This window comes from Vulpes vulpes, chromosome 8 (genome assembly GCF_048418805.1).
Source record: "Vulpes vulpes isolate BD-2025 chromosome 8, VulVul3, whole genome shotgun sequence".
Taxonomy (NCBI): domain Eukaryota; kingdom Metazoa; phylum Chordata; class Mammalia; order Carnivora; family Canidae; genus Vulpes; species Vulpes vulpes.
Window position 1 is genome coordinate 110,877,869 of NC_132787.1, and position 18,710 is coordinate 110,896,578.

General features: G+C 57.6%; 1 protein-coding gene across 50 annotated transcripts in view; it reads left to right on the forward strand.

Moving 5' to 3' along the window:
- MYT1L (myelin transcription factor 1 like) overlaps window positions 1–18,710 on the forward strand; it is a 409,061-nt gene that overhangs the window by 259,488 nt on the left and 130,863 nt on the right. For all 50 annotated transcript variants that reach the window (XM_072767848.1, XM_072767862.1, XM_072767844.1 and 47 more), the window contains exons 6-8: window positions 12,251–12,305; window positions 12,488–12,521; window positions 12,741–12,803. In XM_072767848.1, coding sequence (XP_072623949.1) covers window positions 12,251–12,305; window positions 12,488–12,521; window positions 12,741–12,803 — 152 coding nt within the window. The remainder of the gene's footprint in view (window positions 1–12,250; window positions 12,306–12,487; window positions 12,522–12,740; window positions 12,804–18,710) is intronic.

An 18,710-nucleotide genomic window follows, 5' to 3' on the forward strand; every position in this document is an offset into this window, starting at 1 on the left:
CACGCGTCGCTGAAAAGTGCATGGGTTTGTGCATCTTCCAGAAGTCCTGAAAATATCTGCTCGGAAAACCGTCTTATGGAAATGCGCACAACGATGTGTGTGATATTTATTGCACTTCTTTTTATAGCGGAATAAAACGATCAAGTGAAATAAAACAACCTCCGTACCCGTTAGTGGGGGAACACACAGGGACGGCTGGATAAATTATAGGACACGCTTTCTGGGAAACACCGTGCATCCATCCAAAACACTGAGTTGAACCCACGGGCCTTGGCCTGCAGAGACAGCGGCGACTTTTCGTAAGGGACAGTAGCGACCTACAGAGAGGCTTGCGTGGGGTCAGCTCCGTAAACAGTCGGCGCGCAGAGGGGCAGCGCCCTGGGTGTTCACGATGCTTTAGGAGCAAGAGCGCTGCTCGGGCCGCGCAGTTGGCTGTAGGAAGAAAGCAGGTGCCCCTCTGCCGCCCACCGCACAGCTGACGCGTCGCTGCGTTTATTCCCCCGTTTCCCGATCCAGTCATGCAGGAGGAACAGGGGAAGAGGCAGGCACCACTGCTCAGACGTGAGGGGGCGTCAGCATCGTGGGTTCTCGAGCCGGCGACTCCCCGGTGGAAATGGGATGATGACATCACAGGCGACAACGTGACGAGAGGGCCCGGCATCTACGGGGTCATCCCCGCAACTGGGTTGGACTCGAGCCGCACCAGGCAGCGGGAGCCCATGGCGGGGAAACCGGAAGGTGATGACTGACTTGACCGAGGATCGGAGATGTGACTTCAGGGCTGGAGACTGAAGGGGCGATCACGTCATTTATTCAGTAAATCGCAGAGAGGCCCAACGGTGGGACAAGGTCGCTCCTCACCAGACCGCGCCACCCAACAGAGGAGGACCTCGTACCCCCAGACCTGCCAACGACTCGGGGAGAACCGCACGCGAGGCTGGGGAGGAGAGCGGCGAGGGGGATGGACACGGGGACAGGAGGAGGGACGTGGCGTGGGAGCCCCCGTGCGGGGAGGGACGCTGGATGTGGCTCTCGGCCAGATCTGCTGTGAGCCGCTGTGCTCTGGAGGCAGCTGGACCCGCGCCCGGGCTTACCCGAGGAGGCTGAGACCAGACACCCGCTGTGGCTGGCCTCGTCCTCAGGGCTGTGGCCCCGGGACGGAGCCCTCAGAGCCAGGGAGGCCGGGGGTCTATGGTCCGGGGGAGGCAAGCAGCAGCATCAAGTGCTTCCCTGAAGGAGGAGAGGCCGTGAGGCTTCGGGGATCCAGGACATGGTCACTGGTGACCACGGAGGCATCACCCAACAGGATGCACACACCTGAGAGGTCTCTGTTAGACCTGTTTGGTGGCGAAGAAGGAGAGACGTGGCGATTGCTAAAGATCCACAGAGTCAACGGGCAGAGGAGACTGGACCTCATGGAAAGCAGAAGGGCCAACGAGAGGGGCAGATGGAACATGCTAGAAGGAAGGGTGCAGCCGGGGACAGACTCACCTCCTGGGGAACTGATGATCCCCAAGACCAGGGGTGGTGAGGGCAGTAGAGGGCAGTAGAGTGGACCGTGCGGCCTGGGTCTGGGAACGGGTGTGGAGCCCACCCCAGGGTCCACCCTGTAAGGCCCGGACTTGCCAGCCGCCAACCCCCCGGGCTGCCTTCTGGCGGGAGCCAGCGAAGCAGGGGGCACGGGCGGCACAGCGCCTGGCCCGCGGTCAGGGTGTGGGCACGGCCAAAGAGTCCAGGAGCAGACTTGGTTCCGGGAGGCCGTCAGCAGGGGGTCAGCTCAGAGGCAGACGCCAGGCAGGTGTGAGGGACCGCGCCTGTAAGGGACAAGCAGGGACGCGGCTCAAGGGCCGTGCTGGCCGTGTGGCCGTCGTGACAGGAGCGCTGGGCGGCCAGGTGTGCAGCCCGCGCTCGTCCACGGAGCGGCTGTTCTTCCCTGTCCTGTGCCCGGCCGCCTGTGGGAGGGACATGGTGGCTGCAGATGGAAGGGACACGCGGCACCCGGGGTCCTGGGCTCCGTCTGAACTGCACACGGCAGCTCCGGGGACCTGGCGAGACCTGGCCCTGGACGCTGCCGCTCTTGCTTACGTGGGGTTAGTTTCCAGAACGCTTGCAAAGCCAGTCTCCTTCGCTCTCCCAGCTTCCCCAGGACACACCTGGGTGCTGTGACCACACGTATAATTAAGAGATGGGGGACGCGCCCGGGTGAGCTCCTGTGCAGGGTCACACAGCTGCAGGAGGCGACAGGAGATACGGGCCGGGGTCCAGCACCCAGCACCCAGCGCCCAGCACCCAGCCATCACCGCCGCCCCCGGAGCACCGCACGGGTGTGTTTGCACTTTGGCACTTGGCCTTGTGTGATGCGTTCTTGTTTGTGCGTCTGCCTTCTCGGTGATTTGCCAATTATTTAAGGGTCTTTAATTTGCCGGAAACTGCATCTATACAGAGAGGCAGCCGGGAACAAAGAGCTGGCGCTCAGAAACCGCTCGCTGGTCTGTAAGTCGATCGTGAGTCTGTAAACAGCCGCCGCGCAGAGGAGTGAGGGCGCACCTGTGTGTCCCAGGAGCGCCGGGGCTGGCCTTCCCCGTGCCCGGCTGCGGCGGCAGAGGGACAGGGGGCCCAGCTGGACCCCCTTGACCCGACCGCCCCCCGGCAGGAAATGGACATTACAGGTGCCCCACGGGTGGGGATGGATGGTTTTCACCGCAGATCACGCTTGCCTGAACAGGCTCCAGCTAAAGTCACTAAAGGGACCCTCCGCCCATCTTTGTGAATAGTCGCTCCCTCCTGCACATTTGTGAGCAGCCCCTTCCTTCATTGGAATATTTTGCTCTAGCGAGTGGTTTGCTGCCCCCCCTTTTTTTTTACCCCTTTTCTTCACTCTGCAGAATTTCTTTCCACGTTTCCAAGGAAGTTTGCCCAACAGCTGGGTGACTTTTGAGGGACCCGTGACACCTTCACTTGGCACAGTGTGGCTGGTATTTACCAAGCAACCATCCTGGGCCAGGTGCCAGGCCATGGACAAGAGACCAGGAGGACGGAGAACCCCATCCACAGGGCTGGGTGTCCCCTGCCGGCCTCCTGGAGCCCCGGGAGCCCCCTGGAGCCGGACCACCCGTCTCCCCGGCCTCCAGGACGGCTGCGTCCTGGAAGACACTGCCCACTGCTGCCCTGCCGCATCTGGGGACGTAGAGAAGACTCGAGCCCTGCTGACCATCGGAGTCACACCCACACCCTTCTTAGGTTCTGTGATATGTGCCTGGACGTGTGGCCCGTCTGCAGAGCACACCCGAAGCTGCGCACCGCGGCACAGGTTGCCGTACTCAGAGGCCCATCAAGGGTTGGCGCGGGGAAAGGCGGTGATGCAGCACCTGTCACTTGTGAGGCAGCACACCCCCCCCCCCCCCGCATCACAAGTGACAGGTGTGCACAGAACCTGGAAACCGAGAGCATCTCTGCTTCTCGGCCCTTCGGGGAAACAGAGGCAGAAGCGCTGCTCAGGCACCGGCGCGTGCCAGGATCTCCCTGGAATCATCTCCTTTGCACCCCCGGCAGCCCTGGGAGGCAGCGGGCACCTCACAGATGACAGAACCGTGATGCACAGGCTGACCCACCGGTGGCCGGCTTCGTCCTCGAGCCGCCAGCCACCACCCCGCGAGCCACCTGCCCCGAGGCAAGTGTCCCCGGGATGAGTGCGGGACCATGGCCCACACAGGAGGCGCTGCCCTGGCCAGCCACCCGTCTGTGCAGCCGGCAGGTGTCAGGGATGGCCTCCCAGCCCACCTGCCCCGACTGGCCCACCTGCCTGACCGGCCCACCTGCCCCGACTCCAGGAGGCCCTGGCCGCGCCACCTCCAGAGGGGCGATGGATGCCCACTCGAGCGGCTAACAGGTGGCAAGGACCTGAAGGCCACCGCACGCTTGTTGGCAGGAACCTGCGGCAGGGAAAACAAGGAGGAATGGAAGAAAAATGATTCCAAGAAGAATGGAGAGAAAATTGAATTATTACACGTGGAGCGAACGTCCCTGATCTGGAGACGCACCTGGATGCTGGAGACCGGGCACAGGTGGAGGCTTGGTGTCCACCGCCAGCGCAGGCCCCGCCCACGGACATGCAGGCCCCGCCCATGGCACACAGACCCCGCCCCAAGCAGGCCCCGCCCACAGCCCACGTAGGCCCCGCCCTGTGAAGGCCCCGCCCATAGCACGCGCAGGCCCCGCCCACAGCACACGGGGCCCCGCCCACCGCACACAGAGGCCCCGCCCCCACAGCCCACGGAGGCCCCGCCCACAGCACACGCAGGCTCCGCCCACGGACATGCAGGCCCCGCCCACAGCCCACGGAGGCCGCCCCACGCAGGCCCCGCCCCCACAGCACATGGAGGCCCCGCCCATGGCCCATGCAGGCCCCGCCCACAGCCCACGCAGGCCCCGCCCACAGCCCACGGAGGCCCCGGCCCACGGAGCACTGGCACCCAGGCCGGGGGTGGGCCGTGTCACAGCAGGGGCCGGGGTGGCGGCGGGCTCAGGCGGCGAGGCTGCCACGTGGGACCGCGGCCCTCGCCCCCGCCGTGCAGTGTTTGCAGATCCTCCTGTTTGCCCAGGAAAATCAGAAATCCAGGTTCAGATCTACACTTGCACATTTTCAGGTGTTGGCCCCACTGTCTGGCCCCGAGAGCCGAGCCGTTCTGGGCCAGACGCGGGCTCCCCGGTGTCCCCGCCTTCTCCGTCCGGGGCCTGCCTGCGGGGTCGCCCGAGGCCGCAATAACCAGAGACGCGCGAAATCCGAAACTCCCATCCTCGGAGCAGCCGGGGTCTCCCTTCCTACTTTTTCACTTTGGTAAAAGAGCTCCTGCCGCTTCACCCAAAGGAGCATTTAGTATTCCAAGGGCACCTGCTTCGGGCCTCACCTGCAGCCCTGCACTCGGGCACCTGGTAACCCCGCGCGTGGGGCTCCCGACGTGGAAGCAGAGACCCCGCTGCCACCGCCACCGCCGCCGTGGAACCCGGAACACGCGTGGGCTCTGGCCGGTTGGCTGGGAGCCGAGCTCAGGGGGCAGGGCGCCGGCCTCGTGCTCCCCGGGGTCCCCAGCGGGTCCCCCACCCTCCCCAGGGTCCCCAGCAACTCCCTTTCCCTGGGGGCCCATTGGACCCCCACACTCTCTGAGGTCCCATTGCCCCCCCATGCTCCCTGGGGTCCCCAGCAGGTCCCCCACCCTCCCTGGCATCCCCAGCGGGGGTCCCCATGCTTCCCGGGGTCCCCAGCGGGTCCCCCCATGCTCCCCGAGGTCCCCAGCGCCCCCCCACATTCCCTGGAGTCCCCAGCAGCCCCCATGCTCCCGGGGTCCCCCACAGGTCTCCCCATGCTCCCCAGGGTCCCCAGTGGGCCTCTCCATGTGCCCCAAGGTCCCCAGTGGGCCACTCCATGTGCCCCAGGGTCCCCATTGGCCCCCCCCATGCTCCCCGGGGTCCCCATTGCCTCCCCCACACTCCCTGGGGTCCCTAGCGACCCCCACACACTCCCCAGGGTCCCCAGTGGAACCCCCCACCCTCCCTGGGGTCCCCAGCAGGCCCCTCCATGCTCCCCGGCGTCCCCATTGGCCCCCCACTCCTCGAGGTCCCCACTGACCCCCCACGCTCCTCAGGTCCCCAGCATCCCCTACATGCTCCCTGGGGTCCCCAGCAGGTCACCAACCCTACCCAGGACCCCTAGCATCCCCCTCAAACTCCCCAGGGTCCTCAGCTCTCCCTCTGCACTCCCCGGGGTCCCCAGCAGGAGGGCCCCCACGCTCCCCAGGATCCCCATTGCCCCCCCCACGCTCCCGGGGTCCCCAGCGCCCCCCTCCACACTCTCTGGGGTCCCCAGCACTCCACACAGCAGCCTCCAGGTGACCTGGAGGGGTGCGCCCCCTGCCAGCCCTGTGGCTCCGCTCCCAGACCACCCCTGGGCGACCATGAAAAAAACTGGGAAGCAGAATCTGTGGATATAAAATCGCAGAGCGGGAGCGAAATCAAACAAGTTATTCTGAGAAAAGGCTCCGCCTTTACCTCCCTGGAGTCACCTTGAAGCCTTTGAAATTCAGGTTTGGTTTCAAACGTTCCAGCGGAACCTGCCGCCCAACCGTGGTTGTGGGGGAGCGTCCTCGGGGCCAAGGCCACCCAGGGCTCCTGACACCCGGCCCCCACCCCCGAGCTTGCGGAAGCCTTCCCGGAGCGGCCAGCTTCCTGCCCCCAAGGAGTCGGGGGAGCGCAGAGCCCCGGGGCCGATTCCACCCCTCCCTGCAGCCTGGTGACCCCCGTGGACGAGGCCCCACCACCAGGGCCCCCGCCTGCTCGCTCGCCTCCTGCCTGCGTGGGGTGGGGGGGGGGCAGGTATTTCTTGGCAGTTCTTTATTTGCATCCCGGAAGTTTTCAAACTGTGATCCTGTGATCAGACTATTAACGGACAGTCGTTAAAGGACGGAGCTGACCGGCGCAGCTCGAGCTCCCTGAGAGCCGGCCTTCATCCGATACTTCGCCCCTTTTACCAAAACGCACGGGTGGGTGGACGCTGGAAACGGGCGGCAGCCTCTGCCCCGGGTCTGCGGGTCCGCGTGGCTCCAGGATAAGACCTCCTCTTTCTCGTCAATCTCATCTACGTTCTGGGGCTGGGACGTCACTGGGCTGTCGTGTCCCCCCCACACGTGGGCAGGCCGCGGGGCGAGGGCGACGGTCCACCCGGGGTGCTCAGCGGTCAGCCCAGGGCCTCCTGTGCAGGTGCCTTCGTTGGCGGCAGGCCCCGCACCTGCTCTCAGAATCACTGTGTCACGATGACACGTTTCCCCTCCAGGGCTCCTGGGTCGGGACTGTCGCCGGCCCTCCCGGCGATGATTGCTAGTTGCTTAGGATTTTGCTTAGGATTTGTTACTTTGATTTTTTTTATTGTTTTTAAAGCTCTCTTTCTTTCCCTTAGAGAGAGAGGAGAGCGAGCGAGCTGGGGAGGGCAGAGGGAGAGGGAGAGACTACGGGAAGCAGACTCCACGCTGACACGGTCGCGACCCTGAGGTCAGGCTGAGCCAAAATCCACCGACGGAGCCACCCAGCCGCCCACTCCCCACCCCCGCACGGCATCACTTTTAAAGTGTTAAGTCCCGAGGATTCCTTGGGGGGCTCGCTGACAACACGGGCAGGTGCATCCCCCGTGGTGACGCTGCTGGGCCCCGAGGGCAAGTGCGCATCCCCCGTCTCCAGGCGGCTCTGGCGTCCACTGTCCTCGCAGGCGAGCCGGGAGACGTCCTGGAGGAACCAGAAGCTTCTGGGAGTCGGCCCGGATGTGATGTGCAGACCACAGATCCGCAGCTTTCCTCCCACCCCGCGGCCACTGCCCCACGCCCTCGGGCGGCGTGCCCCGCCGTGGCCCGGGCGTGCCCAGGGCATCTAGGAGGGGGCTCCCAGAGCTCTGTCGATGCCGCAGCCGAGCACACGGCCTCACCGGCTCACCCGCGTTCCCCGCCTCGCAGCTGAACGCCCGTGCCCACCTGCGGTCCGTCCGAGCGCCCGTGGGGGCGCAGCCAGCAGAGGCCGCCGGTGGTGCCAGGTGGTGCCAGGAGTCCGGAGACAGCATGACGCTCTACGGCCCGAGCTTCACTCGACGTTGTGCACAAACTGTCTGCCGTTGGGCGCGGCGGCGGGTGGGCGCACAGCAAGGCTGCGGCTTCCCTGCTCTGTCCCGCCTCGGGCCGTGCGAACTTTCTCACTGAAACGAACTTGAAATACGCCGGTTTCTGGAGCGGGTACAGGGCCGGGGCTCCCCCCTGGGTCACCGTGTCACACTCTGCGCCGGGGCCGGGTGCAGGGGGCCTCGTGCTCTCCTCGGGCCGCCTCATGTCCTCTGTCCTGATGATTCCTGTCTGTCGTTCCCTCTCTCTTGCCGCCGTCGGCCGAGCTTCGGCTCAGCAAGCGCACGGGCGTAGGGCGACGGGGGAAGAGGCTGCGGGGCCGGCGCGGGCCTCCTTCCGCGGAGGATGGGCTCCCTGGCTGCCATCCTCCCGGAGAAAGGTCTGGAAGGAAAAGGAGACGTGGGAGCCGACGAGCCAAGGCTCTCGCACGCGTTCTCTGCCTGGCGGCTGCCCGCCTCCATCCTGTGAGCTTCCCGCCCGCGGCCGAAACCGCCGCCAACCGTGGCGCCAGCTAGTAGACCCGGCCCGCCCGTGTCGCCCGACTTTGCAACTTCTGAACGTGCCATCCTGTCACTCACTGTAACACTGGATGGAAACCCTGAAACTTCGTGTATTTGCACTGCATTAAGTTCATTAAAAATCAGGACATTTTGTCGTGTTGGGGGAAACACTTTTTAGTCGCTACGATACTTGTTCTAACGCGGTCAAGGCTGACGGCGACCATAATTCCTGATCCTTGCTGATGTCTGCAGATGGGTGTTTATGCGCCGAGACCCCCCTGAGCCTGGGGGCGCACCTGGAGGCAGCAGCGTCCACCGTGAGAGCGTGGCCACGCGGGCCCGGGCCTCGGTGACGCAGGACACCCGGTTCACGGGGCTGAGTGCAGGCGAAACACGGGCGCACAGGTGCATCTGCGCACTGGATGCGGCCGGACGCTGCGGTGTCTCTTCATTGTTCCCTGCCCCGCCTGTCCCCCGAGTCACACCACTTAGGAAACGACCTCCAGCTCCTGCTCGTGCGCAGCCCACGCGTCCCGACGGTGCTAATGAGCAGTGAAAGGACCCGACGCAGAGCAGCGGGAGGTGAAAGAGGGTCTGGCTAATTGACAAAATGCGTAATTGCTTCCTGAATCATTGAGGGGCGGCTCTGGGAGAGAGCTCGGGGCTCGGCGGGCGTCCAGTCTGAGCCCTGGCCCAGGCCAGCTGCGGCCCGCGGCCCTCCCACCCTGGTGCCGCCGGACGCCCCGGGTTGCTGGTGTGCAGGGTGCGGGGTGGCCGTCTGCGGGGTCCCCGAGAACAGCCCCACGGCAGACCCAGTTCATGCAGCGAGGGGAACGTCGCGTGCTGGGAAGAGTGTTGTTCGTTCAATGAATCATGAGTGCAGAATTAACTCCCTGGAAGGAAATGAGACTGTCCTTCCATATGTAAAAAAAATGGATTAAATATTTAAACATAAAATATAAAATAATTGTTATGCAAGCACATGAGCCATTAGCTAATGAGGCCAAGTTTTTTGATTTAACACCTAGAGGAACGCCAGCCTTACACCCTTTTGGTGACAAGTTCTTTCTTTTTTTAAGATTTTATTTATTTATTCATGAGAGACACAGAGAGAAGCAGAGACTTAGAGGGAGAAGCAGGCTCCATGCAGGGAGCCCGATGCAGGACTCGATCCCGGGACCCCGGGGTCATGCCCTGAGCTGGAGGTGGACGCTCTACTGCTGAGCCCCCCAGATGTCCCTTGGTGACAAGTTCTGTCCTGAGTCATAGCCGGGGCGGTTCTCAAGCAGGTTTGCCCGTCAGAGGCTGTGGCAGCAGCAGCAACAGGACACCAGGCCATGGGGCTCCTGCGAGGGATGGAGGGAGCCCTGTGCCTCCATCCCCCGGGCCCCGGGATGCACGACAAGCCTGCAAACCCCAGGGCCTTTGCACATCCTTTTCCCTCAGCCCGGAACATGTGCCTCTCCCCCTACTTTTAACCTCAAACTGCAATTAATCTTTACAACTCAGCCCACACTTCACCGCCGACCCCCCGCCTCAGGAAGCCCCTCATTCCCTCCCAGAGTGGGGCGGACGCAGCGCACCCACGCTCACCTGCCCCGGGAGGACGGTTCTCAGTGATCTCCACCAGCCCTGGGTTGGCCCTTGGTTTTGAATTCCTGGAAGAGCAGGATTTTGCCCCGTCACCTCTGCATCCCTGGCCCCGTGACAGGTGTGCGGTGGGGCGGGAGGTGTAGACTATTCCCACAGAATGTGACGCGGTCCGTGGACGTCACCCTCCTGAACGTTGACACGCTTCTGCTGCCTGTCCCGTGGGCCGAGCTGCTTCGCTGAAGATTCACGGTGTTTGCAAAGCGTTTCCACGTGCAGTAGGGATTTGGGAGCATCGCTGTGTTACCCGGAGGGGCCGCTGGCCTGTGCTGCAGAGCCGCCGACTGTGCCCGCGCCCGGGGGTGGCACGCACGGAGCCCGGGTGCACTCACGCAGCAGAGGAGGGGCGGGTGCCAGACGGGGGCCAGCCAGGTCCTTGCTCCTTCCTCCCCCAGCCCCCCTGCACTCCCAGGGTGAGCTCCCACCCCGTGGAGCCCGGCACGGTGCCCCTTCTCAGCCTCCCCTCCCCACCCGGTCCTGCTCCTGCCCCCACATGCTCTCAAACTGCCGCTCAAGTGTTTTCTAAAACACACGTGTGAGGGGCGCCTGGTGGCCCAGTTGGTTGAGCGTCTGCCTCCGGCTCAGGTCATGATCCCGGGGTCCTGGGATCGAGGCCCATGTTGGGCTCCCTGCTCAGCCGGGCGTCTGCTTCTCCTTCCCCGTCTGCCGCTCTCCCTGCTTGTGCGCTCTCTCTCTCTCTCTCTCAAATAAATAAACAAAATCTAAAACTCAAGTAAATACAGTCCACCTGTGAGGCACGTCCGCAGCCCCCGTGCTCGGGAATCTCCACCACCGGACGGGGCTGCCCGGCCCTCAAAGCGCCTGCTCCCCGCTCTCCCCGGGGCCTCGGCCCCCGGCCCCCGCCCGTGCATTGGGCCCGCGTCTCCCCAACACTCCGCCCCTTGGCCTGCCGGTGTCCCACTACACACCCCTCAGCGGTCCTCACGCCGACCCCGTGCGCAGGGTCCCCCCGCGGCTGAAGCACCGTCCTCTCCTTCTCCGGCACACGTCCTGCAACCCCACAGCTTCCCCGTGAAGTCTTTTCTCGGTGGCCCACCTCACGCGGGCTCCTCCGTGCCTCGAATTCCGACTGTAACCACCTGGTGGATCCTGCGTCTGCACACGCATCTTCCGCTGGAAGACACCAAGCTCCTTCAATGAGCGATGACCTCGACTGTATGTATTTTCTTTCCCCTCGGCCGCTGCCGAGCTCAGTACCCGGTGTGAATGGATAATAACGTGGTGGCCGGTTGTCGGGAGCCCCCGGTCGGGGGGCTGCTGGCTCAGGGTCACGGTCCCCCCGCGTTGCGTCTGTGGAGCTCAGGCCTCGCGCGGGTTGGCTGTCAGAGCCCACCTGCCCTGTGCCCCACCTCGTGTGCGTCTGACAGAGCCACATGCGCCTCATGCCCCCCTGCACCCCGTTGTGACCTCCTCGTCCTGATGTGCAGGGGACGTGAACTGTGCGTGGAGGGTGTCCTGTGGTGCCCGGGCCTTCTGCCGCGGGGCCCTTGGACGGGCAAGGACGTCACAGATGGCGGTGAGACGTCCTGTCCTGGTGACGGGAGGAGCTTTGTCCTCACCGCTCTTCTCCCATCGGCCCCTCCGATACGTTGAGCAGAATTCCCTCCCCTACGATGCAGCTTTGCCACGTGTGCCGGTCACCACGTGGAACACCCGGCGTGCCATATGCACCACGATCGCCCACCCAGCAGTGGCCCCTGGGCTTAGAGATGCGTCGTCAGCCAGGTGGCCGGGTCTCAGAGCCGTGAAACCAGAGCCCCTACACGGAGGAGCTCGGGCGAGTCACAGCTACAGGGCAGATGTAATACAGATAACTTTCCTACACCCGCGTCCTGAGGGCCGGACGAGGGATACACGGAAATGCTTTGTAATCTGCCAAGTGCAAGGTGCGCCGGTCACCGTGGGCAGAGGGTCTGCGTCCCCAGGAAGCATCGTAACGACTTAGACCAGGGGGACAGCGATTGCATCTGAAACTAAATGACCCAGAGCCGGCCCCGGGCTAAGCAGGTCCTTCTGCTACATCTCCCTCCCCTTCTCTCGGTGCCGTGATCGCATCAGACTTTCGGTTCCAGGCGACGCGTATGCACCTTCTTGCCAACTTCACGTCCGTCTTTTATGTTCTTGGTACAAAGCGCTGCTCGGAATTAACCCAGGCGTCTCCTGATCGGTCTTTGAAAAGGGTAAACGGTCTGCACCCGAAGCTTCACCGAAGTCTTCGCGTTACGAGGGTGGGGCCCCCCGATGAAGTGTCCCCGGCAAGGGCAAGGTCTGCTTTGGTTGTTTTAGGCGGCTCGGTTAGATTGCCCCGCGCGCCTGCCGTAGAGGGCTGCCCCGTAGCCACGAAGATGCCGGTGCTCGGCGGCATGCACCGCTGGCCCTCGCGGGCGGGAGCCGCGCACTGACCTCCTGCTCATCTATCCACAGATGGAGGTGGACGCCGAGGAGAAGCGTCATCGTACACGGTCCAAAGGGGTGCGAGGTATGTCCATCCACACGTCCCCAAGCCCCCGGAAGCCCCGCTCAGGTCCCTCTTTGTCCCACTGAGCCGTGTGCACCGTTCACACGGCCCCCGGGTCTGACACCAGCCTTTCGATAGCTTTCTGTGGGACAGGGGATGTGTGACAGATGATAAACCTCTATCTGTTTCCTATCTCTCCACAGTTCCCGTGGAACCAGCCATACAAGAGCTCTTCAGGTTAGTGCTCTGCAGGCAAAATGTATCCCAGTTAGCGACTTAGGAAATCTGTGCCTTTTCACGGGCCGGACTCGCTCTCGGGTTCACGGGCGGCTTGCACCTACTTGTTCCCTCCTTCTAGATTTTGCCTTCTCTCCATCCGTGTACCCGATTCCCAAAGCCCTAGGCCTCACCCGCCTGCAGTGTGGCCCCCGTGTAATGAGCTCTTTCCCGTTGCAGCTGTCCCACGCCTGGCTGTGATGGCAGCGGTCACGTCAGTGGCAAATATGCAAGACACAGAAGGTAATGACCTTTTTTTACAATGTGTTGCATACGGTGGCTTGTCTAGGGTCCCAGAGCAGAGGATGACAAGGGTGGGGGGTGTTCTTGGAAAAGAGGGAGCGTTGTCTCTTCCTCCCCTCTCCGATGTGAACTCAGCCTTTGGTTTCATGTACAGGGTCTCCAAGTGTGGGCAGAACTTAGGATAACACATACGACAACACAAATTAAGACCAGCCGTAAAGTCATTTTCCCACATACACACAGCAGCGTGCTGAGGAGCCCCCTCTGCTTCACTGAGATGGCCTGTTTGTCCTTGCCCGATTGCTCATTGTGGTCGCCGCCGGGTGGGAGGTCACGCGTGGGAAATGAGAGCGTGACCTTCCCGATCTTCCTGCAGGAATTCACCTTCCCTAGTTTAACCATTTGTCCCGGGAAAGGAAGCCCAAGCTGGCACCTGGGCAGCTGCAAGGGGAGGTTCTGGCAGCTGATTAAATCCAGGACGGAGCTCACTAATGAGGCTTTGGGGTCTCAATGATGATATCATTCCTGTAACTACGGGGTGGAGGCCCGTAGCAGAGGTGAGTGTGGAGAACATCTACGAGATCAGGTGGCTAGGGCATTATTGCCAAAAATGCATCATGGCAGGATTACATCATGCACACCTCAGGCTGAGAGTCATAAAGAGATCGATCTTAGATTGACTTTTTCCCATAAGGAATTTCTTCCCTGTGATATTAATGCAGCTGTACCTTTCAGTGGAAGATATTGGTTATGAGGAGTTAGAGATGTTTACAGGCTCTATAATACATTTCTAGCTAATTTTTTCCACAAATTAGGCTGCTAGGACTAAGGTCATTCATCCTAACAAGCCATCAAGAACCGAGCCCACATAATGAAAGCTCAGATGCTCAAGCAGGTGTGCCTGCTGCACCTCGGGGTGACCTTCCTTCACTGCCTTACATTTTATTTCCTTTTCAGCTGAACATTAATTTATGGGTGAAATCAAGCAATTATTTTGATTGTCCTTCAGTAAAATCAAGGGAAAAATTACAAATTACTCCCCAAATCCCCATGCTAGCATTTAAGGAGACAGGGAAGTTTTAATGAGCATCCATGATGAAATGGTTATCAGACTTCTGTTATATACCAAGGAATGATGGGTCATTTTTAAAGGGGATTTTGTGTTTTAAAAGACTGAATTGAATTTATCATATCGTTGCTGTTGTATACTATAGTAAATTACCGAACATGTAATTTAAATAATTAAAGTATTTGTGTTATTTTATATTAATATATATATATACACACACATATGTAAGTTCTTCATTTAAAAGTTTTTAAAACCTTGTTGCTTACATTTTTTTTTAATTTTCTTTTTGTTGTTGCTTACATTTTCAATGAAAAACAAGTTAGCGAACCAAAAATGAAGTCAGCGTTTCCCCTTAATCATCTTTTGATTGGTCAGAACTTAAAATTTATCACGCTGTTATGAAAAGAAGTGATTCCATTTGGCTGAAAAGTTTGGATGAGACGTCAGCGAGACATAATCTCATAATCACAGTTTCTCAGGAAAAAGCACGAAGTTTCCAACAAAGAATCACATTCTTACCCAGGGTTCATTGTGTCAGGCTGTGGGAGCGCGTGTCCCCGAGACATCTCCCTGTGTAAACAGTGGGACTGGGGCTTCGCCCGGGGATGGCTTGATGGCCAGGCTTCATTTACCTTTGAGGTGGTGTGAGCCCAGAACACCCCAAATCTTACACGAAGAAAGGAGGGGAGATTTTAGAGAAAATTCACAGAAAAGGCCAATTTGGACAATTTTTCAACAAGTGTTTTTAAACAAATGTTTTAATTGAATTTAAAATAACGTCGTAATTTTTTACCATGCATCACATTCTATGTAATTACTAGTAGAAAAGTTCGTGTGTTGGCAGTGGATGAAGAACAGTCTTCCAGCTTCCAGTACAGAACATGGGTTCTAGCTTCCCCTGCGCCGCAAGCCAACCGAGGGGTGTTGGACAAATTATTTAACGTTTACGGACTTTGGTTCCCTCCGTTTTATTTATTTTTTAATATTTTATTTATTTATTCATGAGAGGCACAGAGAGAGAGAGAGAGAGAGAGGCAGAGACACAGGCAGAGGGAGAAGCAGGCTCCATGCACTGGGAGCCCGACGTGGGACTCGATCCCGGGTCTCCAGGATCACGCCCTGGGCCGAAGGCAGGCACTAAACCTCTGAGCCACCGGGCTGCCCAGTTCCCTCCAATTTAGAATGAGATACTGTAGGCTTGTTACGTAAAACCAATGAGCACCCAAAATGTATGTGGCCGATGTGCCAGTTCTCAAGAGGAACGTCAGTGAGGTACCACGCGAAGCTTTCTGGGTTTTATTTTTGATGTCTGTGTCCCTATGTATTATCAGTAACTTTCCATAGTTGATGCACTATGTCAGGTTAGTCTCAGGGGTACAACACGATGATTTGACACCTCTAGGTGTGCTGTGCTCATCACAAGTGTAGCCGCCGCCTGTTAAACTACCGTCTATGGTTTCCCCTATGCTGTGACTTCTTCACTCTCTCCCTGGCGCCTGGACCTCCCACTGCCCTTCCCCACTGTGACCCTCCCCCTCCCCCCTTTCCCCTCTGGCAACCGTCAGTTTGTTCTCTGTCTTTAGGGATCAGTTGTTGGGTTTTTTGTTTGTTTCCTTGGCTTTTTGTTGTTGTTGTTGTTGTTGTTGTTCCGCATGTGATATTTGCCTTTGTCTGACTTATTTTACTGAGCATAATACCTTCTAGGTCCACCTACGTTGTTGCAGATGGTATGATTTTCTTCTTTTTGTGGCTGAGTAATATTCTATTCTTCTCTATCCATTCATCAGTCAATGGACACTTGGGCTGCTTCCGTAGCCGGGCTATCATATAATGCTGCCATAAACACAGGAGCACGTGTATCCCTTTGAATTAGTGTTTTCGTATTTGGGGTAAATGCCAACAGTACGATTACTGGATCATCGTCTAGCTCTATTTTCTAACTTTTTGAGGAACCTCCACACAGTTTTCCAGAGTGGCTGCACCAGTTTGCATTCCCACCAACAGTGCAGAGGGTTCCCCTTTCTCCACATCCCCGCCAACACCTGTTGTTTCTTGTTTTTGATCCTAGGCGTTCTGACAGGTGTGAGGTGTTATCTCATCTCATTGTGGTTTTTGATTTGCATTTCCCTGATGATTATATATTACCAGTAATTCTTAACTAAGGAATGACATTTGAATTTCTTAAACTGAAAAGGTGCTTCTGGTCGTAGATAAGACTCATGCATACATTAACATCTTATGACTGGTGCTATTTCAAATCTGTAAGATTTCAATTATTCCTGGCTTGAAAAGATTTCCTGCTACCAGAGTTTCTCCCCTCTGACAGCTACTTATGCACATAAATACCTGCACACTCCCCACAACAAGTGTGATGTTGAACTCTGCTGTTCTGTCCCTGTTGAGACCCACGCTCTTCCGATATGACAAGAGTGGCAGCCCGAGCCTTGGTTTTGATGAAATTACACATCCTTTTGGTCTTTTAGCAATAAAATTTTCAGTGAATACATTCCTCTTAGGGATATAACCTAATTTCATTCATATATCATGTCAGTTCATAGCCAAGTAAAAAGATGTTTTAGTATGTGGACAGATCTATTTCTTTGGACATACAAAATGTAATTTGACACAGGTGGGGGGAATCTAGAATGTAAATTTTTTAAAAAATATTTAGGACATTTGATACCAAGTGATAAAACGATGCCTACCAGTTCATCTTTATTTTTAGCATGAGAGCATAAGGAAGTCAAAATCGAGCACAATCCCTGTTCTGGATCGCAGCTGTGCGGGGCACACGCTGTGCTGACCACAGTGACTGGCCACGCTGCCTCGGTGCTGCACGGGCTTCCCATGGTAGCCGCTGAACTTGGCAGCTTCGTTAAGGATATTGTCTCAGTTCAGTAGAGGTAGAGCTGTGGGTTTTTAAGAAATTGTGAATAGAGCTTAGAGGAGAATCCGACCTCTGGATAATATCTGTGAAAGGGAACAATGATTTTTAAAAAGGAATTTGCAACTAAAGATACTGGTAAAAAATGTTGGGGGAAGAGCCAACATTATAATACTTATTTTATTGGATGATCCACCTTAGTTCAAAAATCATATGCTTCCACAAAAGATCATCCGTTCATGGGTGTTTGTGTTCACAACTTGCGAACAACTTGAGGTAGCTGATAAACACATGTACAGATGCACAATTAAAAGTTGAATCAAGGAGTAAAATTAGGGAAAACATAAGGAAAATAGAAACATAATCTTACCAGAAATCCAGGATCTACCAGGGGGCTGGATATAGCACTATGTTTTGTTCTGAGTCTTCTGGCAGCCAAGGAACAGCGAGAAAAATGACCGACGGGTTTCCATTATCTGATACGAGGGTTCCATCGCTTCCTCAGCACCAAACATAAGTACATTTGCATTCCATATACTGACCCACTGGGATCCAGGCTCAGTCACCATTCTGTGCCTTGGAAGGACCAGACCTCTCATGTGGCTAATGAATCTTCGGAAACCTCATTGGGATCTAGACACGTGCATCTGACGTCTGGTTTTCCCACGTGAGGTTTTATGTTATTGGCTCGTAAGTATGACAAAAGTACTGCAGACTTTGCCAGAAATAATTCTCCTGTAAGGAACCAAAGTACTAACCCAGTGTCCTCTGTATGCGGTAAATCTGAGCTCCTCCTTTGGACCCACGGTCACGGTCTACACACGGCCCAGGGTGTCGTGCTCCCCTGGGCACGTGCGACTTCTCTAAGTCACACGTACAGGTAGCTAGAGACATTCGTGTACCTCGAACGTGGGCCCAAGTACAGGCCGCCTTTGCAGTTGGGAACCTCACCCTTGGTCGTCCTACGTGGGTTTTCCGAAGTCTTAGACGCCCAGGTTGAGGGACGGGAGCTTCCTGAGCTCCCTCTGCTCTCGTCCCCACCACCTCCCTCCCGGAGCGCAAGCACTGTGACCTGTAAGCGTTGAAGACACCCGTGGGTGGAAAACAAGTGGTCTCTATTTGCCCACGGCTGTTTCTACAGAGAGGAAGAATAATGGAGGAGAAAATAAAATACCTGGAAACCACACATTGGAATTCAGGAAGTTGTTGGCCTGCAGCTTTGTTGGCAGGGAAGGGTCCAGGCCAGGTGGAGGCTTGCGGTGTGGTGTGAGCGACACGGCGGTGCAGGGCGTCCCCGGCTGCGGGGCCAGAGCCCTGAGCTGTGGGGAGCACCACAGGTTAGGACGGGAGGACTCAGCATTTTCCGGCGGCATCCCCCACCCAAGCACGGAGAGATCCAGGAAGGGTGGACACACGGCAGCAAGAAGCCCACGTCTCCCTCTTCATCTGCAATCACTGTAGTGGTTCAACTACCCGATAGAGACAGGTGGCTACTAATCCCGAGTGTTGCATGAGCCGGTGTGAAGATAGGAGCAAAATGCCAAAAGTCAAGGCGTGGTGTGTTAAAGACAAAGGGAAACAATGTGTAGAAAGGGGTGCATCTCTATGAACTAAATTTACCATCAATCTAGTGGCTAATTTACTGTTATTAAAGTCGTAAAAATTTTTATTTCGTAAATATCAGTTAGAAATAGGAATAGTAAAAATTTACTGATATCTAGTTCAGATGAATACCAAACAGGTTAAAGGAATTTGAATTGCAGCCTTTTTTGTAATAGTTATACACTTATTGGAACATTTGAAATCATTGGATTTGCTTACTTCTTTCTGAATAGTGATTTTTGTATAAGTCTCTGATGAGAGAGGGAGAGAGAGAGATGAAGGAAGCCCCACCACGGACGCGTTCTTCACGTAGCTGTTTTGTCACCCCTCCCGATTTATTTCTGAAATTTAA